The 25,200-nt window shown below is 51.7% G+C and overlaps 1 protein-coding gene across 1 annotated transcript in view; it reads right to left on the minus strand.

The window, feature by feature from the left end:
- The window catches only part of LOC122390152 (high affinity cAMP-specific and IBMX-insensitive 3',5'-cyclic phosphodiesterase 8A-like), a 75,956-nt gene that overhangs the window by 33,647 nt on the left and 17,109 nt on the right, over positions 1-25,200 (minus strand). The window contains exons 2-4 of the mRNA XM_043382834.1: positions 13,323-13,408; positions 2,457-2,501; positions 700-887 (exon numbers count right to left, since the gene is read on the minus strand). Of these exons, the coding sequence (XP_043238769.1) occupies positions 700-887; positions 2,457-2,501; positions 13,323-13,408 (319 nt within the window). The remainder of the gene's footprint in view (positions 1-699; positions 888-2,456; positions 2,502-13,322; positions 13,409-25,200) is intronic.

Genomic DNA, 25,200 nt, shown 5'->3' on the forward strand with positions numbered 1-25,200 from the left:
GCGCGGAAATCTGAAAAAAGTTAGATTTTTCCGAAAATTTGACCTTTGACCGGTCATAAGTAGGTCAAATGTTGACCTAGGACCAAAAATATACCACCAATCGCGAGATCTCGTTAAGAGCAATCCGTTGGTCTTTTTCGCTAAGCTCTACGACGCTCCGTTTTCAAACGCCAGGGGGGTCGCACCAACCCCCCCCTGCATGGGCGAAGGTGGCAAAACACCGTTTACGGGCGAGGGTAAAAGTCGGTGCTCGAAAAACGCACTCTATTATCCCCATCTGAAGTTAAGGTTCAGAGGTCGCTCACTGGTGGATGGCACGGTGTATTTGTGCAAGGGTACACGTCTACCGTATCCGACAACACATGATTTCGATACACTGATGCATTACATTCGTCCAGCGTGCTTGGCACGATAAAATTGTGTCATTATTCTGTTTATGTGTTATCAAACGTGTCGAAGGTCCCGCGAAGCGTGAAAATACTCAGCCTTATTGTGTTTTGGGTGCGATTAACACATGGACTGATGTGTTACCAGTACAGAACATGCCTCACTGTGTCGATTTGTTTTCAGTGTAACCGGTGACCTGTAATGACCCCCAGTGACTAGTGACCGTCTGACCCCCCAGTTGATCCGTGTCTAGTGAGCTCCCCGGTACCAGTGAGCACTGAGCAGCGGCCCAGCAAGGCTGTTGAAACTCACAGGGCGGGCGCGCCGGTGACGGGCTTGCTGTTGCGCTGGTCGATGATGACCAGTTGCGGACTATTGGCACTGAACAGCTCCATGGCACGCTCCTGGCTGTACACGGCGTCATAGTTGAGCTGGAGACGCGTGCAGGCGCGACACAGTGCCTTGCTGCGGCTGTCGGATCGACTGAACCACAGCAGTACCTGACAAACGGGGGAGAAACAGATACTGTCATATAACCCGCGCCCCACTGGGGGGGGGGGGCTATTCATAGCCCCCCTCGAGTTTTTCTGCAATAACTTCCAAACCACTTGACGTATCGGCGCCAAACTTTCAGTACCTTCGGCTGCATCAATTTGATACCTTGTGTCAAAATTTGAACTTCGTAGCTACCATAGGTCGGCCGGAAATGACGTCAGAGTGACGTCATGTTCGGCCGATTTGGACGCAAAACATTGAACCACGGCAATCGCTCCCAGGAGCTCAGTTTTTAACCTAGATCCAATTTCTTTGCATGAAAGGACGAAGAATTGACTGCGCTATCAAACTGCTATCTCGGATTTTAAAATTTTTGAAAATTTTGATTTTTTTAAAATAATAATATTCAAAATTTATGTTTTTATATTTTTTTCAAAAAGTTTTTGACTTTTCGAAAAAACCGGAATATATGTGACAGAACGCATGCTTATGACTAACTCTAGAACTCTAGCAAGTTTTAGCAAAATATCTTCAAAAATGGCCAAGTTATACGCATTATTGCAAAGAATTCATAATTATTAATTTTTCAAATCAATTTTTCAGTACGTAGGTATTTGACATCGTACACCAATATAAATAGCACCATCGTGTTCCTGAGCTCAAACTGCATCCAATAGACACCTTTTCTGTTGAAAAATTTTGACTTCAAAATTTGACCTTTTTTGACCTGAAAGTGACCTGACCTAAGCTAAATTCGACTCAAAATGACCTCTAATGACACAGACGACATCAAATTCGAAATCTATGGCCTAAATAGACCATAAAACATGTGTCACGTGACCGACGCATGATATAATATTTCCGTGACCTGTGATGACCTGACCCTGACCTGAAAATCAAAGGACAAGTTTGGTACCCTCAAGGTATCTAGAGCATCTGTTCACGAGTGTTGAAACCAAAAATGAGCCTGATCTGACTTGTAAGACGGCGGCCAGAGCCCAAAATGTGAACAAGCCAAAATGCTAATAATTTTTACTTTGACCTGACCTGTGACGTCATCGGTGACCTCGAGGTCAAGGAAATTAGGTTTCGTTCGACAGTTTTTCCGGGGCTATCAGACACCGTTTGAATTTTGACGATCGGCCCAGTAGTTTCGGAGTTAGGAGGGGGGGGGTCTATGGAGAGCCCCCCCCCCCCCAGTAGGGCGTGTTATACGCAGACCACAGTGGGGCGCGGGATAATAAACCGTCACATACACTAAACGGTAGCAATGCATCACAGGAGAGGGGCAAAATATACGCCGCTTGCCTACAACTTCAGCAAGAGCATGACTCCAATGGAATAACGCTTTGCTGCTGAATACCAACGAAATCACTAAGTTTTATTGCAGCTATCCGTTCAACTCTTGCCCAGAAATAAGAACAAAATGAAATAAACTTGAATAGTAAATTGCATTATTTAAAAAATAACAATACAAAATACCATTATATGCAGCCCATAGTCGGCTTATTTTAACGACCCCACAAAGTGATCACCCGTTGACTGAGGTCGGACCTCCGACCGCGCTAACTCACCCGTACTGGCTGGTGTCGCACCACCATCTGACCTAGCCGGCTCCTCTGCAACACAACATAAGCACACACAGGTCAGGAGACGGACCGGAAGCAGCGGCCCGATAACACACCATCAGCCAATGGCCCCGGGGTGCTCTCCATCTCCTATATTTAAACTGCAACCTTTCAGCGGCAGCGTTAAAAGTTTGGGCCTCTGGGGATGCTTCGACCACAGGAAAGCCATCAGGCACGCTATTCATCGTTGGATATGAACCACAAAATGCAATTCGGGCAGCACAATAAGCCTCACAATAACATTAAATAAACTATGTATCCCGGACTTCGAAGTATAGGTGTGTTAGGGTTTTAGGGGCTTAGGGCAGGTGCTTCAGCTCTCAGCGCATATGCGAGTAGGCTATCAACTCTATCGGAAGCGGAGTATCAAAGCAAAACACTTGACTGGGTCCGTGGGTTGGCAGCAGCAATGTGAGTGCCGACTCAATCAGACACGTGCATTGCATGCACCAGACAGTGAATACATTCATTCACCGATTGCCGCTCACCGTACCGCGAAAGCTGGCGCCCCGATTGCGTCCACTATTCGGTCGAGCGACGCGGCTCAAAGTGCAGCCGAGGCTCGATACGTTTGAGCTGGTGAATTGGCGTTTCCCGGGAGCTGCAGGACAAGCGTCCGTCCAATATGAGTGGCCTCTGTGATCGGAAACGGGATCCTGTACTCGGTCGGCAATTCGCCATGAATCGGTAACAGCTCGTCGGCTTTACTAGCCGGGCACAAAGCCATCCAATATTCCGAGCACAGTTCCGACGGAGGCAGTATGTAACTGCCCAATGGTAAATGCCGACGTAAATGCCGACCAGAGTCCGGGAACTCTGAGACGGGCAGCGGCGCGGCGGCCGCCCACCCGTGTCTGCGCCGTAACACGGAGACGGCATCGCTACCGTCGAATAGTACCTACACATCCGTCCAGCACAGCCTACTAGCACAGCCTACACATCCGTCCAGCACAGCCGTCCGACGGGCTAGTAGCCCGTCGGACGTCCGGCCCATGGGACGGCGGTCGGTCGGCCCCTGACCTAGATAACCCTCGGGCGGCGGTTTGATTGAGACTCCACCGTCGCTGGACGGCCGGTTGGCAGCCGGCGCGGCGAGCCCTGCCAGCCTGTCGGTCAGACCTCCGGCGACCACACCCTAACAGCATCGCTCCGCTGTCACGGCGCGCGGCCGGCTGTCAGAATCACGGAGACCAGGCGGGCCACAGCGCGTCGACGAGCGCACTAGTCCTCGGGGCACGTCATATGATGTCGATCAGCGCATCAGTAGACGTCTTGACACCACTGAGCCTTGCCCTCCACCACACGCTGCTGATTGGACCACGCGTGCAATGGAACTGAATTATTCCGGACACAAGCAGAAATGAATGGATGATTATGCGGACCCACGTCGGCTCGACTTCTTCGGGCAGTGAGTTCGGCATATGCTGGGAACAGATAAAAACTCTGGGAACAGCTATTCACCACGCAATGCGTTATCATCCATATCAGCGCTAATAAGTTACACTAGCACGAGTGAAAGAAGAGGGAATAAATATTGGTGCTGTCGTGTAATTTCATTTCACAGTTATGATCACCAATCCATCGCACAAATATGTACAACTGATAACAATGAAGGCGGAGCACCAAAGAAGCGTTCCGCTACCTCACAAAACTACGCCAATTGTTGTACAAAAGTATCGCAGCTACATCCATCATCCGGATTTGCCGTGTCCGGCTTTCCGATGTCCGTGTGTTTGACATGACGCGCCGCCGCGGGGACCAGAGGGCGGCTGCCGTCGACACATGTTCTAAGGGCCGGCCTCGGACAAGGCGGCGTCGGCGGAGCGGCAGCCTTTTTGGCGCGCTGCACGTCGTGTGCCGCACACGACACCCGAGCAGCACGGAGCCGCGGCGCGGCCACCGCAGGGAGTGGCCGCACAGAGCCGCCGCCGCCGCTGCTGGCATTCTTTTCCTCCATTAGCAGTGGCGGCCGGCGCGATCGACAACGAGCCGAGGCCGGCGGACGGGCACAGCACAGCGCGGCGGCGCGGCGGCAGCAGCAGCTCGGTCGGCCCGGCGCGGATTAACGACACGGATTAACGGCCAGCCGCCAGCGGCAGACGGTAATCCGCGGCACCCGCTCCACCGCCGGCCGGCCGGCCCGGCCCCAGCTCCGAACGACCCCGGCGCCGGCCGGCCTCCAGCTCCGAGCCGCAGCTCCAAAACACTGCAGCTCCATCACCGGCCGGTCCGTCCCCAGCTCAGAGCGTCCAGCTCCGGTCCGTCCCCAGCTCATGCCTCTAGTTCCGAGCCGTGCCCATGCTCTGGTCCGTCCTCAGTGTTCACAGTTCCCGTCCTTGCCCTGTTCTGCAAGATCACGGATCGATGCAACATCGGCTCTTCCATCACCCCATGGAACTGGGATAGATATGCTGGCCTTACATCGGGTCCCGGGACTGTTCTCTCAATTGAGCCTGACTGGGACTGGTAATAATGTCATTATGGCTCACTAGTACCGGGACTAATTGTCCAATGACCTTGCTGGAAGGTCGCCCTTCCACTGACCCTGACCCGCTCTGGGGTGGGTGACCGCCCGAACTGACCCTGTGACCCCTGCGCCACTAGCATCCCGCAGCGGCGATTCCGGCGTTCCGAACCGCAGCTGGCACGCCCGTATTTCGCCGCTCACGTCTTTTATCGCCCTTCTCTGAGCTGACCAACGGCCAGGACCACTCAGACCAGCCGAACATCGACTGGGAACTATGGGCTCACAGAGAGCGCTCAGAAAACTCCGCGAGTAAGGACCTACAGAAGTGGAGTCATTTGACGCACTAACATGCATTGAACGGATCAACTAGTCACATGGCTGTTTCACTATACTCCGTCGGAGATACAGTGTTTTGTTTGAATGATAACAAATTCAAAATTGCGGTCGACGCTTCTCAGCATTGCAAGGACTCAACCAAGAGCGGTATGGGCACCGAACACCTTTTTAATCCGTCTGACCTTTTCTAGGCGGCAGAGAACAAAACCAGCGACATAACTCGACGGGAACTTGGAGCCGAACACTCCTCAATTCACATGGTATGGTAAACACGCGCGGAAAGAATGACTTTGCAGAGGACTATCAGCAAACTGGAACTTTGTTCAAGCTGCGGCTAAACAGCCGTTTAAGTTGGCGAAAAGTATTTGATATTTCTTACGTGTGATGAAGGAGACCGCGTTCAAAATGTCGACTGACCATCAAGATACATAAACAAGTTTTGGAGAGTTGGACTTATTGCTCGTAATATCGTTTGCCAGAATTGTTTACCGTTCAAACACTCTACAAGTTTAATAGCTCCTGTTTATTTGCCGACGATAAAACGGCCCAGTGGTAGAATTGTGATCAGTCGTCGTGTCTTTCTGCGTCTGGCGGTGTCAGCGCTCACATAAGAGCTCTCTTATCACGCCCAGAAAGGTAATAGCCGTTTTCACGACGGCCATCTGGTACACATTTGGTGCACATCTGGTGCAGATCAGGTGCAGATTTGGTCAAATCAGGTTCAGTGTGTCTCTTAGTAGCTATCAGCTAGGGTTACACTCATTGCTTATATGCCTGCTTTGTCGTATTATCAGAGAGCATCATCGATTAAAAACTGAAATAAATTCATAAAATGAAGATATTTGCTGTAAAAGAGATTAGGTGCAGATTTGGTCAAATCAGGTGCACTCGCCGGATAGCCCGTCGTGAAAACGGCTAATGTCACCAACAGCGACACAGGCAGACCTCTGATAGCTCTCAGCGACAGGCCTCCAAAATGTGTCAGGTCAGCCCTCTGAAGGTCTCAGGACAGCTTTCGGAAGGTCTGAGGACTGATCTGGGCAGGTCTCAAGGCAGTTGTCGGCACGTCTCAGGACATGCAGCATTGGCATGTCTCAGGACAACTGGAATTGGCAAGTCTCAGGTTCTATACCTCGGCAGATTGTTTTTCGAGCAGATCTCAAAACAGTCTTTGACAGGTCTGCTCGCGACCGCCAGCGACGTGCCTCAAACGGCTCAGCAGAGTTCTCAGTGGGTCCAGCTGCTGGGTGTTTCCGTCCCACCCTCAGCGTGTCTCGTGCCTCCCTCGGCAGCACGAATGTAGTGCGGCGCACCCTCGGACCATCGCGGAGCGCCATTCATCTGTGACCTCCGCCGGTGTGAATAATTCAGGGCAGAGGGCCGCGCACCGCCCCCGGAGACGAGTGTTGGGCCGACACAGGCGGACACAACACGTCGTGCGAGGTTCGGGAGGTGGCTCTGGTGGTATAGTCGCGAAGATCTATTATAATTGCCCCAAGACTGGAAGGAAAGTTCAGGAAATTTTCCAGCATAAGAAGGGGAGTGGAGGTTAACATGATGAAATGCTATTTCTGTGTTAAAAGAAAAAAGGGTCGAGATGACGCCTATATTAAAATGGAATATCTCTCGGCGAATGAAGCATTAATCATCACCCAGCTCAGGAAGGAAAACTCTAGCTCCTAAACTCTGATGAGTACCTAATGACTACTGGCTAACTTCATATCGACCTAATGACCTAGTCAACCTAGTTCCCGTGGCCTCTGACCATGACCCGTCCTGTTTCCTGGTCTATGTTGACACTGACATTGGCGTGCGAGCCCATCGGTGCTTTGCTGGCCGGACCGCATTGTCGATTGCTGACCAGTGAGCACTGCCAGAGGATCCTGAACGCCGACGCGGGGCTGGGCGGGGCACAGCTGCCGCTAGCGACGGCGGCCGCCCGGTCACTTACTATGGCCGGGCCCACTCCATTTCATGATCTGACGTCATAGCCACTGCGTTTGATTGGTGTGACGTCGTAGATTCTTAAGTACCAGACGTCCTCGATCTTCATCGGGCAATTTCCCAGAACGTGACGTCACAGCATTTTCGCCGACGCTCCGCTCCACTGCCTTCGGCCTGGTTGCTATGGAGAATGGAGCTGGGTCGCCGGGCTCTAGCGTTGGTAACTGGGAGTTTGGAGCGCACCTCGTCGGGTCCGGGTCGGCGGAGGCTCGTTTGAACCGGCAAAAGGTCATAGCGGACCGACTAGAGACGAACTAAAGGGTGTAACACTGCGTCTTGACATTGAGAGGAGTTATCTTCACAAGCTATGACAAAAATCTGGCACCGTAACAGAAAAGAAATAAGGTAGGCACTGAGATTGAGGTAGGGTAAGCTCTCGATCACTCTGAATAAATCGGAGATAATGTATGAACCGCATGCACTTGCGTTGTGAAAACAGCCTAGATTATGCCAGTACGTATAAATACATTGAAATATGCGGAACATTAAAAGTCTGCCCGACCACCCCAGTGGCGTACTAGACCACGTGCCTGCAGACCCGAACCTGCAAGGCAAACAAGACCTGGGCCCAGCGCACAGTCCCTCGCGAGCGCGCGCCTTCACACCCCAGAACTGTGCCAGATTCTGGGCCGACTCCAGCCTGCAGTCGGCCACGAATGTGAGTTGTGACAGCGCGCGTCGGAACGTCGTCGCTGCCGTCCCCGGTGACCTCTGCCGATGCGCAGGAACCGGCCCGTGAGCCAGCTGTGGCACCCAAGCGGCATCCGAGTGGCCGTAGCTCCGGCGAGTTCGGGAGTTTGTCTAGGCAGCGAGTGGCCAGAATGCCGAGAATTTGCCGCGGCGACGCCCGAAGTTTGGTCGGGCGCCGACCGTACAGAGAGTTAGCGGGCAATATTTGGTGAAAGAGTCGAGAGGAACGGGAATAGCAGCCCGAGGGAAAAGGGAGGGATAAGACATGTGAGCTCATGACGCACATCATGAAAAGCGTACTCTCCTTACTCGGCCATAATAAACGAAACTCATCTTGTCAGTTCCCCCACTTACATAGATATTGCTAGGAGGCAGTGATGAAAGGGCAGCATAGGCATAGGCATAGGCTTTAGGCATAGCATAGGCAGCACCAGCCACACTGTAAGCCGCAGCGGCGGAGGGTAGAAAGGCTCGATGTAACGACAGCGGCCGATCTATAAGCGTGAAGGCGGTTCGACTCGCAAGACCGACACGGAAAGCATAGCGCGGTGACGAATCGTCTGGACGATCAGGGGACCAAGACGGGACTCACAGGCGGCACAGCTACCCAACGCGACGGCAGCAGCACGCTAAAAACCACCGCGACGACTGCCACTCCCCTTTAATCGCGCATCGACAGCTTAACGGCGACAGAGTCCCACTTCTCGGCTAGCGAGCACCTGCTAAGCCATCGGTATTATAGATGCACCCTGGGGCGATTTGGGCACAAAACCACTCGGCTCAGCGGGCATGGCAAATTGAACAACAGCATTAACAGCTTACACTAAACACAGTGCCGTCATCATCCCGTTGAGTCTGCCTCAGGCGCTGGAGAAGTCCTTGGATGACCTCCTGCTGGGCGACCGTTCGGGCACCCACCGGAGGTCCGGTCTAGTTACGAGCAAGCATCCACGTGAAGTGTATCATCCGCCATGTGCTACAGATTAAAGAGCTCAGTCTCACAACGTGACCTTCTGAGTCTGAGGCCGAGAGTCTGCTGCCGTCATCTCCAGCACCTACTTAGGTGGCATCGACTATTATGGTGTTGATTTCAACACTGAAAAATGGTATTTGGACCGTGTGCAGGCTCACTGGAAAATCAATGAGTTTCAACCCGTATTCACGGTTGCTGTTACTTCAGTCACTGTTCCTTCCATCTCACTGCCGTTACGGTACATAAAAGGCTATTTTCCCATAGTGGGAACCCTTTCCTTAGTCACGGACGTTCCACTACGCTATCGTCTCATCAGCCGTGCAAGACTGTGCCGAGCCGGCCAGGCCTCCGCCACTCAAACCAATTACCGTCATCCCGGCAATAACCCGTAAGCAGAGGCCAGCTCTACCGAGGCTTAGCTGCATATACCGCCGGTGGTAAAACAGCGAGCAATTTGAGCGCGGCAGAAAACCCCAATCAGTCTCTTAGCCTCTAAACAGGATGTGCTTATCCTCGCCGGTAGCTCGGATCTAATGGATCAGTTAGCGGGCGTCTATGTGGCAGTGCGTTAACGGTGCACCGTTATACGCTACACGATAGACAGTTGGAGGAAAACTACAGCACCCGGCGAAATCGCTAAATGCGCCGGAAAAAAGGCGCCACACCTCGAAAAACTGCGCTACCTGTTCCGTAAGGCGGCATGCTGTTCATGTTAATGGCCTTAATGATTAAACGACACGATCGCTGAGTGGTGCACCAACAAATAAAACTGCTGACAGCTTCGGACTCACATCCGCAATGTGTTTTCATCGTGACCGACGTTTACATGATTTACTGAAGCACACGGATCGCCAACCAATGCAGAAACATGGAGCTTCAAAGACAGCTTTTTATTAAGCAGCCCAAGCTAGTTAAGGGATTAGAAACTACGTAACATCGATCGAGGATAGCAAGAAGTTTTCTTATTAACAAAGTTTGCTGTGATCATGATTGGGATGCATTTGAACAAATCTTTATTATTGCCCATAATATCTGCTTTCAAACCATCTTTAGTTTCCACTCACGTGTTTCTACGCCTCTGTATGGTATTTTCACTCGGGTCCCAGTTTTAAAAGGCCTCACTCTTGGCCAATACCCTAAATTTGGAGACGGATCTAAAAGATAGACGGACTAGTGTTGGCCTTCTTCCGATAGAGGACACTGCCTTATAAGGTCACGCGGCTGAGGGCACTCCCACATAGCACACGCAACCCGGCCGGCCGGCGGGCCATGTCACGCCTGTAAAAAGCACGTGCTCCCTGAAGTTCGCTGACACCTCAAATCACGAACATCCGGGTCGGCGTTTATCCGTGTATGGGACTTTGAAATGCAGCATTAAAGGGACAGTCCCGTGCTGCCAGCAACAAAACTAAATGTGTTTCCTGTTGGGCGATCCCCGTACTTACATACCTATCGACGTTATATTTTGGCAGTCGGTATGAAACAATGCAAAATTGAGCAGGGTTTCACTTAACCCGCGCCCGGCTGGGGGTCCTGGATTTCCACGCCCTGCTGGGGGGGGGGGGTGTTTGAACACCCCCCCCCTTCTAACTCGGCTCCTGGGCCACGTAGCGATACGCGGAAGGCGGCGTTCGAAAGAGCGTCAAAAATAATGACGAAATCACATCGGTCAATTTTTTGGTCAGGTCAAAGGTCAGGTCACCAGAGGTCATTGAAGGCAAAATTTCGCCGATTTCCAGGTCGAATGTCGAAAATTTCCAAAAAGCCAACGCATAACTCGGGAACCAATAGAGCTACAGCACCGCGGAAAAGCGCATTCGATAGCCCTATTAACGCCCTTTCTGAGTAATTCTCTCAGATTTGACCTAACGTCAACGGTTTTGCCTGCAGGGGGCAAAAACTGCAAAAATAGCCGATTTTTTCGGAAACAGTTTTTCTGCACTAACTTTTGACCCAAGCCTTGTACGAGCTTACTTTTACCGGCATCGTGTTCCTCTCGTCAAGACGCATCGAATGAACTATTACTTGACCTTGAAAGGTCAACTTGAAAATTTGACCTCAGGTCAAGGTCATGACCTGACCGGAAAGGGTCATGTTGCATATCAGTCGATCCGTATCGTCGAGCTGAACACATCTAAGGTGTTTTCATCGCTCTAGCATGCCTCTATCAAAAGTTATTTGCGAAAAACTGTTAGATACCATTCGTGACCTAAGATGACCTCAGGGCATAAACAGGGGTCACGGACACCATTTTCATGTTCAGTGTGTCTAAATCACTTGTAATTCAGTGTTTGGGAGTGTTTATAATGTCTTTCGTCCAAAAGAGACGCATTTCAATTTTCTCCCATTGACTTATAATGGGGAGGTCGCAAAATTGACCTGACCTTAGGTCATCGATATCAAAATTCTGAGATATACATTTTGTACATGCTATTGCTCTTAGCAATCGCTGAAAGTTTCAAAGCGATCGGTCACTCGGTGTAGCTCTGACAGACATTGAAACTTTTTATGAGGTGAGGTCACTTCAAGTGACCTGGTGACCTGACCTTGAATGACCTTGGTCTGAAATTTTCACAACATGTGTAGAATTGATGCATGATAAGGTGTACCAAAAACGGCGGCGCTCCGCGCCGCCGTTTTTGAGATATTCGCGAAAAACCACAAGGGGGGGTGTTCAAACACCCCCCCCCAGCAGGGCGCGGGTTAAGAAATCAGTCGGTTTACTTATTTCGACTTCTTTTACAAAAATTTGGACAAACATGCATGGTAATATCTATTCAAATATCCATCAAGTGACTCAACTCCCAACCTCCTTGAGAGGCTCAATCAAACTCCATGGATATAAGACCTAACCGGACCTATAGACAACAGTACAGTGTGGTAACCATGAGCCCTGAAGCGACGTTCCTCGCCACGCCAGCTATACCTCAGGTCCGTATCACAATTACGAGAGTCGCAGGCGATCTCGCTGAGCACTGAACAGTATATCACCACACAACGAATAGTACAAGATATGCGGAACTCATTCACCGGTATACTAATGCAGATTTGACACTATCCGATCATTCCTCATATCTATCGTGCGTGCGGTGGACGCACAACGGCACAACGTGCTGATGGGATGTGTTGGATGTGTGTATCAAAATCGGGAGCTTAACATTTTGTTATGCCAAGGCATTATCAAAGCAATGATTTCCGGCGAACTGAATTAAATTGCTTCGAACTGATAATGAAACGTTCAGTGAAACTGACAACTTCGCCACAATGTCTTTAAATCGATTAAACTTTCAATATATTCTGAGTACGAATTTTTCCACTAATAACATGTCATTGTGGTCGGCTGTGCTTTAGCACTAAAGCGCGCTCATTGAGAGAAGAAACTTCCCGATAAGTTTAAAGTTCACGCAAGTTTAGGAGCCGGTGACTGCTGGCGGTGTGGGACACACCGGCTCCGTTTAACTACATCGCGAGACGAGGATCCGCTGCAGCACGCACAACTTCGCCAAAGCCATTACGGCAGCCATCATCCACTATACATATATGTGCTTTCAAACAAAAACTAAATATAACTTAATGCAGACACCACCATCCACGCGAATGGTAATTAAAAAAAAAATCATGCGTCATAAGGCGCATTGGCAACAGATGAGAATCCTATGCGGATAGCGCCTTCATTACGAACCCAATTAAGTCAGATTACCAGCCGATAAAATCACTCGTCAAATTAACTTATTGTGTTGTTGCTGTTGTTGTTGTTTTTTGACAATGCAGGCGTTATTGTTAGGTGCATACGTATACTGGCCACCAAATAAAAACCAAAATAATATTTAAAAATCATAGTAATTCATAGGCTTTTTCAATGTCCTGGACTCCTGGAGGCCCTGTGGAGTGCAACGATTTGATAACTTTCACAAGAATAAGCATTTTGAGTCGATGGTAGCCCGTTTTCCTCTTTTTTTTATCAAACAGAAGCATCCTCATTATTAATCAGTTCAAGTTCACGTGGTGCAGCTTCCAAGTTCCAACAACAGATGGCGCTAAGGACAAACGCCTGAAGGTATGCTGTGCCGCAGGGCATCACAGGATCTACGCGGTAGGAATCTGAGGCAAATTACAGGCAACACAACGAAGCTAAAGAGGTAAAAAATATCAATTTATGGCACTGAAGGACAAAGCTCCATGAATATCAATACTAAACTCCAAAACACAGCCGTGTGCCTTAGTTTGTAAGCCGGCATTCATGACGGAGTACTAACTATGCCTGCCGCGGGGCCCGGTGGCCATTTAACAGGTAACTGGTTAAGTTGGTAACGGTGGTAGCGGTGGTAACAGGTACACTTACGGCATCGGCAGGAGTAGGCCGCGCCAGGGTCGGCTTGCTGCTCCACAGGGGCATCCTGGTGCCGGCAGAAGACATCATCTCCCCGGCTGAAACACCGTCAGCGCACGTCACTCACCGAATCATTCACACGGTCAGTTACAGAAACACGTCACACATGATGGAACGTAGGGTGAGCGTGGAAGTTACAATATTTGTTACGCATCGCGTAACACGGCGTATGTGCAATGTGCAAATGCATAAAACAAGGTCAGCATTAATCGGGTGAAGGTAGGAAAGGACTGGAAACGATGGGTGTCGGGGGGGGGGGGAGGAAAACGGCCGCCACTGTTATTGTGAGCATTTTATCGACTGGGTGCTGAGCAATGCGCCACTGCAGCGGCGGCTGAGTACTAATAGTGGTCGGTATAGTGAGGCGGTCGGTATTCAGCGGTCAGCGGTCAGCGATCAGTGATCAATAGTCAGTAGTCAGATAGTCAGCGTCAGTGGTCAGTGGTCAGTAGTCAATGGTCGACGGTCAGTGGTCGCTTATCAGTGCTTAATGACCAGTGATCAACAACCACCCGTCACTGGTCGGTACCCGTCCGGCGCCGGCCGATCAGGGGACGGAGGGGAAGGGCGGGGGAGGGAGGGGGCGAGTCCAAACTGCGGCCGTCCATCAGCTCCGATCTTGATCATCGGCCAAGCCAAGCAGCATTGTGTGCCGACGGCAGCGTCAGTCAGCCGGCCGACCGGCCGGCCGAGCGGGTACGGGGCGGCGCCGACGTGACGACCGATCGACAGACCCGACCACAGGCTGATCGGACTGGACCACCGAGCCGGTGTGATTTGAGTGACAGAACACCAGGCGGTCTGACCAAACCAGACTACCGAGAGGTGTGGTCTGATTGACAGACCAGACCACCGAGCGGTGTGATTTGAGTGACAGACCGGACCACAGGCTGGTGTGGTCTGAGTGACAGACCAGACCTCCGGGAGGTCTGACAGACGAGACCACCACCGAGCAGATCGGATGAACTGACCAAACCACTGGACGGTCTGAGTGACAGATCAAATCACTGGAGCGGTCTGATTGACAGGCTGGATTTTGACGGGTCTGTTTATTGGACAGACCAGACCGCCAAAAGGTCTGGTCTGGTGGACAGACCACCGGCTCTGACTCACAGACCAGATCACCAGCCGGTCTGATTGACAGAGAAGACCACTTGTCTGATGGAACATGGGCCGGTCTGATGAATAGAAGAACAGATCAACGCGGCGGGTTAGTGTGATGGACAGACCAGACAACCAGGAGAGAAGACCACCGGGCCCGGACCGGTCAGATGGACCGATAAGACCACCACACCAGTCGCCGCGCCGTCCGCACCAGTCTGATGGACAGATTAGACCACCGCGCCGGGCCCGTCTGTCGGTCTGTCAGGTTGACCAATGATGCCCAGTGCTCACGCACTGACCGTATAAGATCAACATACGTATTGGTGGTAGAGGTATTGCATTTGTTGACCAGCTAACGTTGCCGATCTTAGTCAACACTGAACAGGCATCCGTCAGAGATGTGACTCGGTTTTGTCATTTTTTTTTTGTCTCAGTTGGTCTCGTGAGGCCATCAATAGCAATATACTGTGCTGTTTTCCATCGTCGATAGCACCTTCTTAGCATCAAAAAGCGCGTCGGTGACCGGTGCTGTGCGCCGAGGTGGTTTCCCGGGGAGGGGGCTACTATGCTTGGTGTGCCGTGTGCCCCGCCACTAGCTCGATGTGCCCAGCTGCTCAGCGATTGGCTCGGTGTGCCGTGTGTCCCACTGATCGGCGACTACCTCGGTGTTCCCCGCTGGCCAGTAACTATGCTCGGGGTGCCCGCTGCCCCGCGACTAGCTCGATGTTCCCCGCTGCCCCGCGACTAGCTCGGTGTTCCCCACTGACCGCCTCCTGCGTCTGACACGACGAGCGTGTTGGCCGGAGGAGTCCGATTGATCCGACACTCGGCCGCGCTCGGCTGGGACGAACGGATCACTGCCGCCATTGACACCAATCAGTCGGTCCTCATTTACCCGAGCAGCGGCGACGTGGCGCTGAGCTACTTCACATCTAAGTCGAGCTATTCGGCTGTTAATAGCATTCAACAATGCATGATGATAGTTATGACATGATAGGTAATAGGCATCCGAAATGACATAAATCGATCAATCAGTTTAACCCGCGCCCGGCTGGGGGTCCTGGATTTCCACGCCCTGCTGGGGGGGGGGTGTTCAAACACCCCCCCTTCTAACTCGGCTCCTGGGCCACGTAGCGATACGCCGAAGGCGGCGTTCGAAAGAGCGTCAAAAATAATGACGAAATCACTTCGGTCAATTTTTTGGTCAGGTCAAAGGTCAGGTCACCAGAGGTCATTGAAGGCAAAATTTCGCCGATTTCCAGGTCGAATGTCGACAATTTCCAAGAAGCCAACGCATAACTCAGGAACCAATAGAGCTACAGCGCCGCGGAAAAGCGCATTCGATAGCCCTATTAACGCCCTTTCTGAGTAATTTCCTCAGATTTGACCTAACGTCAACGGTTTTGCCTGCAGGGGGCAAAAACTGCAAAAATAGCAGTTTTTTTCGGAAACAGTTTTTCTGCAATAACTTTTGACCCAAGCCTTGTACGAGCTTACTTTTACCGGCATCGTGTTCCTCTCGTCAAGACGCGTCGAATGAACTATAACTTGACCTTTAAAGGTCAACTTGAAAATTTGACCTCAGGTCAAGGTCATGACCTGACCGGGAAGGGTCATGTTGCCTATCAGTCGATCCGTATCGTCGAGCTGAACACATCTAAGGCGTTTTCATCGCTCTAGCATGCCTCTATCAAAAGTTATTTGCGAAAAACTGTTAGATACCATTCGTGACCTAAGATGACCTCAGGGCATAAACAGGGGTCACGGACACCATTTTCATGTTCAGTGTGTTTAAACCACTTGTAATTCAGTGTTTGGGAGTGTTTATAATGTCCTTCGTCAAAAAGAGGCGCATTTCAATTTTCTCCCATTGACTTATAATGGGGAGGTCGCAAAATTGACCTGACCTTAGGTCATCGATATCAAAATTCTGAGATATACATTTTGTACATGCTATTGCTCTTAGCAATCACTGAAAGTTTCAAAGCGATCGGTCACTCGGTGTAGCTTTGACAGACATTGAAACTTTTTATGAGGTGAGGTCACTTCAAGTGACCTGGTGACCTGACCTTGAATGACCTTGGTCTGAAATTTTCACAACATGTGTAGAATTGATGTATGATAAGGTGTACCAAAAACGGCGGCGCTCCGCGCCGCCGTTTTTAAGATATTCGCGAAAAACCACAAGGGGTGGTGTTCAAACACCCCCCCCCCAGCAGGGCGCGGGTTAAATGAGCGTCGTCCTGACCGAGCATAATTCATAACACGGTGAACAGCCGAGCTGAGAGGTTCATCCAGCGATCGCAGGTTTTTATTAGCATATTTAGAGAATCGCACATTAGCACTGGTCCACTTCCAGCGGTGGCAATGTGTGTTAAGCACTCACTCATCAGCTGCTGCTGATGACTATTGCTAGTTCAAATAACTTCAGAGCCACCTGTACAGCACGCACGAAATGGATGTCGGGCCCTTTATCCCGCACCCCGCTGGGGGGGGGGGGGCAGAATCTGCCCCCTCCCGTTTTTCGCCAATAACTTCTAAACGCGTTACGCCAGCGACGTCAAACTTTCAGTACCTTATCATACATTGATTTGACACCTTCCCTGAAAATTTGAGCGAAATCCGTCGGAAAATTTTTGAGAAATTGACGTTTTTGTGACGTCATGTTCGCCATTTTCGCCTCAAAAACGGCAGAATTTCAAACGCCGCTAACATCTTCATTTTTAAAGGAATCAAGACGTAACAAAAAAGGTTATACGTGATTCTACTTTGTCTATCAAATGGCTATCTCGGTTTTTTGAAAATTTTGGATTTTGGCCCAAATTTTTTCAAAAAACTGACTTTTTTGGGAAAATTATTATAAAATCCAAAATTTTGAGTGTATCGAAAAAACCGGAATATATGTCAGAGAAGTAGTCTATGTGCACCTATATACCAATTTTTAGAAGAATCGGTTTAAAAATGTGGGAGTTATTCAAAATTTTATGACGTCAAGACACACAAAATTTTTGAAAAAAATGATTTTTTTGGAAGTTCTAGACCTCGTACGGAAACAAAAGTAGCACCATTCGATTCGCCGTGAAAAACTGCATCAGATAGACACCTTTTTAGGCCTTAACAACCATTTTCAAAATTTGACCTCACTTGACCTGACCTTGACCTGACCTCGACCTGAAATTCATCCAGAGGTGGTCCATATCACTTATTGAGTGTGCCTATTGAATTCTATGAGTAAAATGACCCATAAAACACGTGTCGCACATGCCCTTTTCTATATTTTGTTTTTGGTGACCTGACCTGACCTGACCTGACCTTGACCTTGACCTTTGAATGACATTGTATGCAACGAATATTGTCTTGGTAGTCTACGAACACGTTTCGGGCAATCAGTCTCAGTCCATTTTCCGGCAACTACGGTGTAAGGCCGATACTGTAGAAACTTACATTTTGTACCCTTGACCTGACCTTGACCTGACCTCTGACCTACTTAAGCAAAAAAAAAATGGGCTCTTTAGATCCGCCTTGTTGAGAGCTTTCGATTGCCGTTTTCCCCGCCTTTCTACGACCATCGGTTCGGAAGTTAGACAGGGGGGGCAGAATCTGCCCCCCCCCCCCCCAGCAGGGCGCGTATGGCTGAATAGCCCAGCGGGGCGCGGGTTATCCGGCAGGCGACTACGGCAGGCGACTACGGACACACTCCCCAGTGACTCAGCCAGTGTTGAAGCCGCTATACTGCAGTCGCCGATCGAAGGGTCACCAATTAAACCACCTATCTTCGGTACACAGCCCAGCGATAGGCGCCCAGCAGCGAAATTAGAACGTTATCTGCGCGAGAGCGACTGGCCACCGGACAGGTCCCCGGACGGGCCCGGGCGGCCACCCCACCGACGCCGGTCCAGCTCTGTAAAAATCGCTCGACGGCCGCTGATCCCCGCCGAAGGCAGACAAACCTGTGGAGCAGACGGGTCCTCGCTGCTCCACAGGTTACGCAATGACGTCTCGCCAGGCTGACGGGTCGGGAGAAGGGAGAGAGATGGAAGAGAAAGAGAAGAGGAGATAAGGATAAGGGAATGAGAAGAAAAATAGGAATTAAATAAAGATAATTGTGCAAGTGGAAAAAAGAAAAGGGAAGGCAGGATGAGGAAGAAAAAACTGAGGGTTTGGGAAAAAACAGAAACATCAGAAACAAAGCAATGGTGTAAAAAAGACGCACCAAGGGAAATGAAGGCAACTTAATGGGTACGCAGCAAGAGAAACAATATCTGAGCCCCGAGGGAGACAAAGTCACAAAACCTTAGGCTGGACGACACCATACTGTGGATCGAAGCGAGTGGAGCAGTTTCATCCCAGTCTGATCGAGTGACGCGGGAGCCGACGGAGGGGATTACATCGACTAATGAGGAGCGCCGCCCGGTGCGAGCTCGGCAGGTCGGTCGACGGCCCGGTATCGTGGCTGTGAATTCCACCGCCCGCCCGTCTCTGAGGGCTGCTGACCGGAGCACGGCGCGCACGGTGGCCGGATGTGCGTCAGCTCGAACGCTCCGGTCACTGAGTGACCAACATGGCCGGTCTCAGAGGTTCTCCTGGCGGTGTCTGACCGCACGCGACCGTCGGGACAGCGCGGCGCTGCACTGCGGCGCTGAGCCCCAGCGGAAAACTGGGAGCGGCCCGCCGACCGCCGTCGTGCGGCCGTGGTGACAGTCGCCGCCGCGCCGTGGAGCGCGCTTGCAGGCGTCCACGGCCCGTGCAGACCGGCCGGCGATCGCCACTACAGACAGAACCTGCTCCAGACCGGCCCAAACAGCCGGACAGCATGCGGAGCGATGTCTGCAGCCACACACATGCAGATGGACACTGGTATCGCTTGTAGTAGATGCACAATACATTGCCAACTCGACCGTTGGCGAGCAGCAGCGGCTGCACCTACCACACCTCGCTTACGGAGTTGAACACAGAGCGGTCCAACCCACCACGGGGGTGTGGCGTCACCGACCTCGCGATCGGCCGATGGGTATCAGCAGCGCGTGGGGCCCGGCCTATCGGCGTCATCACGCAGACGCCAAATATTTGCCCTCGAACGCAGCAGCTCATCGCCGCGACCTCGAGCTCCGTGTGACCGTTGACCGGCCGTTCAGATACCCAATGACGCATGGGTCGTCTATTGCGAAAAACGGCCCTGCAATCTGACACTTATATGATACACCGCGTCCGCGTGTTTTGCTGTGGCGATGGATGCGTACCTACTTCCGACATCTTCTGCAGTGAGCTACTCTGTAGTGTGCAGAAATAAGATCTGCAGTGCAGGATGTGCTACAATGCATGTGTGTGTGTGTGTTGGGGGATAGGGAGGCAGGGGATAAGAACGATAAGTAACCCACGGCTTTACAGTGCTAAATATATACTTTATTATGGTGAATTGCCCTCAGTTACAGTGAAAATAACTAAGAAGTCGTGCGTGATGGATACGGGGAGGGTGTGAATGAGGTCATCGGGTACATTCACGTTCCCAGACAGAGTGCTGAGGGGTCCGTACAAGACAGAGTGGAAGAGATGAGAATACAGAAATAGTGAGGAAGATGAGTACAGGGATAGTGTGGAGAGATAGGCAGGTCCGTCCTCTACACGGCGAAGGCCGCCGAGCACGGTGAGATGGCGAGCGGCCAGAGCAGAGCGGCGACTGACCGCGGTCGATACGGCACCATCAGCAATGGTTGGAGCGCGCCCGGTCAGCGGGCCGGGACGGGGGAGGGTCCTCCACTGGGTCACACGCGGACAACGCTACTTCCTACCACTACCTACGCCCCTAGAGAATCTGGTCTTACGAGTTAGCCGGACTGGGTTAGACCCCTGAAGCTTGACCATTGTAGTTCATCCATGTAGCTACAGGCTGTAGCTGACCCTGCAGCTTAACTGGTAGTCAGCTGTAGCTAGGCTGGCTCAGTTATCTAACCGCCACTGGGTAAGCTCCCTGCGCACTGAAGCAGCACTGAACTAGGCTGGGCCGGCCCGGTGCGGTGGCTCAGCGGGGTTAACCACCCAGCTGGACCGCGGGGTGCCTGCACGGATGACTGATAGGGCGCCCGGCAACCCCAACCAATCGGTAAACAATCGGTGAGCAGCTCCGATAAGGCTGCCTGTCAGGGCATCCCAGCAACAGCGTGGTGCCGTCGACTGAATGAATGGGTCGGCGTGCCGGCACGGTGACTCTGAGGCAACTGTCATAGAGACTAAACATGTCCGCACGTCTTCAGTGAGACAACAATACATGTCAGCTTCTTGGAACCGTCAAATTTGTTCGCCGTATCGGGCCATAATGCGAATTCTGCAGCTGTGTAAATATGCGGGGAGCGTTGCATCATGGCCGGTGGGACCGGTCCAGGCGCTGGACGTGTCCCTCCATAAGGCGGTCCAGCCCAAACCGCATCCGGGATCTAATGAGAAACAGGAGAAGGGCACGAACGCAACCTGACCGCGCGTTCACCCATCGACACGGTGCCGACAAAGCCTGGCCACGCCAACACCCATCAGCTCAGCCGATCCCCTAGTCACGCCAGCAGCGCGGGTATGTCCCAAAACGTTTAAGCTGAATCCTCGACAACTTAATTTTGCGTTATAGTCCTGTTGTAAGCACGGATCACTTCAACCACCTTCTCAATGTCGTACATAATAATCCGCATAAGAACATGCTTAACATCAGCATGCTCCCGCGACGGCTCATGGGAGGGTAGAACATGGCAGCAGATTCGGATAATGCAGAACACAGTGCAGACTTCCAACAATTCATAACGGATAGCGCGCAGCAAAGGCTGGGCGACGGAAACCATACAGCAGAGACACAAAAGTAGACAAAAACCAATGGCAGACACAAGGTGATGATTAGAGAACGACAAAGCGCAGACAATGACTCCGGGAGTGACTTGACATTTGATTATTATCAGTCACTCGAAGTCAGGCCTTGAAGTCTTCACGCTGATTGGTATAGCGTCAATGACTCGGTCAGAAAGCCCGGCGCAACAGTCGCTTTTCAAGGTGCTGTCGGTCGCTACCGGTTACCACGGTCTCTGCGTCACCACTGACACTTGAAGAGAGCAGTACACGACGGGTTTCCTCGCAGAAGAGCACCAGGGGTGCCGCCATCAGCAGTACTGCAGGATTAACACCAGCATCATCGCCTCGCCAGCAGCATCGGCGCGCTCTTCGCTCATGCCCACCCCACCCATGGCTGCGTTGGCGCACTTTTTACTTCGTAAGAGACCTCTCGGCGGCGACACGACCGCAGACTCGCGGAGCTGCAGCGACCACCGTGGAGAGAGGAGGGAGAAAGAGGGAGGGAGGAGTGAGAGCGTCCGCGGCAGATAGACGACTGATGGCGACAGATAGTGGTGCTGGGAACGGTTCGCACGCGGCGCCGGGCCGCAGCGGGACCCTCTGAGCCGGGCCGCCGAGCTCTATCGGTGGACGTGTCACGACCGGGAGGGTCGGCCGGGTGAAGGGCTTGGCCCGGCCGCACGGCACGGCACGGAGTGGTGTGTCCGCACGGCACGGCGCAGGTGCTGCGCCTGCACCTCACGGTAGTGCGTCCGCAAGGCACAGTGGTGCATCCGCACGGCACGCGGTGCAGTCGATGCATCGGTTTGACATGAAACTACGTGCGCACGGCACGGAGCTTCAACGGTACGGCCAGTGGTACGGATGACTTTTTGCCCACATGACGCGAAGCTGAGGTCACATAACCCTGTGCACACTCCTCATCCTGATCAGGCTACCGAGGAGTCCACACGTCACAGCGTTAGTGCTTCCACGCGACACTGGCCCATCTATGTGACACAGCGTTGGACCATCCACATGACACGACTCTGGCCCCTCCATGTCACGGCCACCTCGTGCCAGACAGCGCTCCGATTTGTCTCCACCGCGGTCCAGCCAGCGTCCATCGGTGATATATCGCCAGTCACACCGCCGACCGCCACTCAAAACTTTTTTACTACCTCCTGGAGAGTTCATTTTCATCAAACCCGCAAGATAATAGTATATTGAAAGGGTAACTCGCTGCTACCATTATGTGCATAGTAACGGTACGTGGTTAATATGAACTTATTCGCCAGCGAAGAGTATTATTACCATGTAAATATCAATATTACTCTCGCGATCCAGAACATCACGAAAACTCTTTCCTCCTGGGTATCGTGACTCGGGTACAGATAGTCGTTTCATGCGTGGATCTTGTTTACCCTCGTGAAGATGATATTTGAAATGGAAACAATCAGCCAATCAGAAACGAGATCGGCCGTTTGCGGTTTGAAGGCCGCGCGCATCTGTCAGTTTTCGGCCGTTGGTCTCCGAGAGCGGATGTGAGCAGTGTCGATGCCGCGCGGCGTGGCCGTTGGTGATTGTGCTTGTGTGTTGTTCATCGCCTATAGAGCCTCTGTGGACATTTTATTGTAAGTACCGATGTGCTAGAGCATTGCGTGCCGTTGAGTGGTGCTAATTTGACCTGGTTAACAGGACCCCGTGCACGGCCACGTGGCCTAGTGTTGTGAGTACGTACATTAATTTTGTTGTGATGCTACAAGTTTATGCATTTTGTTGGTGACTTTGAAAAAGCCTTGCACTGTAGTGATCCAGTCTCATTATCTCACGCAGACGGGCGACCACCCAGGAACGCCGTCGCTCACTTCAAATATTGTGCGCTCTACCTAATCCAATATGAGGGCGCTGAATGTCTTGTATTCATATTCAAATTGCATTCAAGTTGTATCGTGGTGTTTATTTACCGCTTGTGCATTGCTGAACGCTTTGTAAAAATTTGTATGAATAAGTGAAGAGTCTCACAATGTTCATGGTTGGCGTGCCCCTCGTATTGTTTGTACGGAAGCCAAATATACCTACATTGTTGCTCTTGAAGCATTTTTTTTTTTTTTTGTTGGTGAGCTCCGGTTAACAGAAGCTTCGTGAAGCTAGTCTGAAGGAAGCGTCTGTGGGTCTGTTACCATCCTCTGGGGGGTTTACACTAAAGGAAAGAGTAAACATTACCATGTGACAAAGGGTAGGCCATAAGAATATACTCTCTGTAGGAGGGTAAAGCACAGAGTAGATGATGCGTTACTCCCTAAAAAAGGGTTCCGTTAAAGATTTACCCTTTCAAAGAGTGTAACCCAAAAAATGTTACACTCTAGACAAGAGTAAATCAAAAGAGTTTACCATTCAGAAGATGGTAAAAAACGTCTGTGTGTCATCTTACCCCTCCCTGGCGAGTTTACTCTTCATGAAAGAGTAAAATTTACCATCTGGAAGGTGGTAAAAAACGTCTGTGTGTCAAGCTACCATGCTATGGCGGGTTTACCCTTCAGGAAATGGTAAAAAAGTTTTCAGTGGGATGGTCGCTAATGGTTCGCTTCACGCGTCCGCTGGCGCTGGGCCGTACCGACCGCCAAGGCACAAGTCATGGACCTAGGACTTATCACGGGCTCGGGACCCATCACGGACCCAGGATGACTCAGGATCCCCAAGGACCCAGAAGCGGCCGCGAACTAAAGAACCATCACGGCGGGACCCGGGACCCATCACAGGTGACTGTGAGAACAGAATTCGTACACCGAGCGCTGGCCGCCGACCCTCCCGGAAAGAACAGCCAGACGATTCCAGCAGTCAACACTCACCGAATTTATCCTTGCATACCTCTGTACCCACCAACGCCCGTCGCCAGGCGCCGACCTAGGTCCAACCTGCGACCACCGACCAGGACCCCAACTGCGACCGAGAGTCGACCCCCACAGCCTCAGGGCCTCTATGACGTCAGAACTCGTCAGATGACCGGGCCGGAGAAGAGACGCGGTAGGGGGTATTTGTACTCGGATCGTGGTGAGAGGCTTCCCAGAACTCCGCGCCAGGAGGTGCCTGGTCAGATAGACTCCTACACAGACCCTCGCTGATACATCGGTGTGACGAGGAAGTAGGTACGAGCAATTATGTAACCCAAACCAAGCGTTGTACTGCGATTAAAGTTGATGATCTAAGCATGTAAGGGACCTCAAATTGCTTGGGGTTTGGAGTACTTTAAAAGCTGCAATACGATCCTGTTTAAAACTTTCTATGTCTAATTAGGGAGGTAGAGGTAGTGTAGGGGTCTAGACCGTGGTGTAGCGAAAGAAAATCGTAATGTTACATCACAGCTCACCATCCGATCCCTGTCAGATCAGCAAACATTGGCACTTTTGGCAAAGCAGTTCCCACTCTTCAGCGCCTTTGATTGGCATCGATCGCCTTTCAACGACACATTTCACTCACAGGACTCAAATTAATCACTTCACACGCCCTTCGGAAGTTTCTCACCATTAGCTCGACATCAAACTCGGAAATGAGTCAGGGAGCCGAGTGCCCCGGCGTTCTGCAGTCTCCCGACACGCTGTCCTCCACCCAGTCGCCGTGTACCGGATCTGTCCGTCCATCTGTCGGGGTGTCCATCTGTCCGTCAGCCAACTGAGGCAGCCGTCCCTCTCAGCTTCCCTGCCCTCCACACCGGTGACTCACCACCGCTGGAGCCGAGCCGTTGGGTGGGCCGATACCATCCTGGGAGCGATCGTCACCTGCCCGACGCCGACCGACCCGCCTCCCGCCCCCGGACGGCGCCGAGCGGGACACTTCGCTCCGGACAACAGTGAGGGGGAGTCCAGCGGAGGGTGGGGCAGGACAGGACAGGGCACTCTGGAAAACACCGAGAGGGAGC

Source organism: Amphibalanus amphitrite, unplaced genomic scaffold, assembly GCF_019059575.1.
Source record: "Amphibalanus amphitrite isolate SeventyFive unplaced genomic scaffold, NRLGWU_Aamphi_draft 000384F_arrow, whole genome shotgun sequence".
Taxonomy (NCBI): Eukaryota; Metazoa; Arthropoda; class Thecostraca; order Balanomorpha; family Balanidae; genus Amphibalanus; species Amphibalanus amphitrite.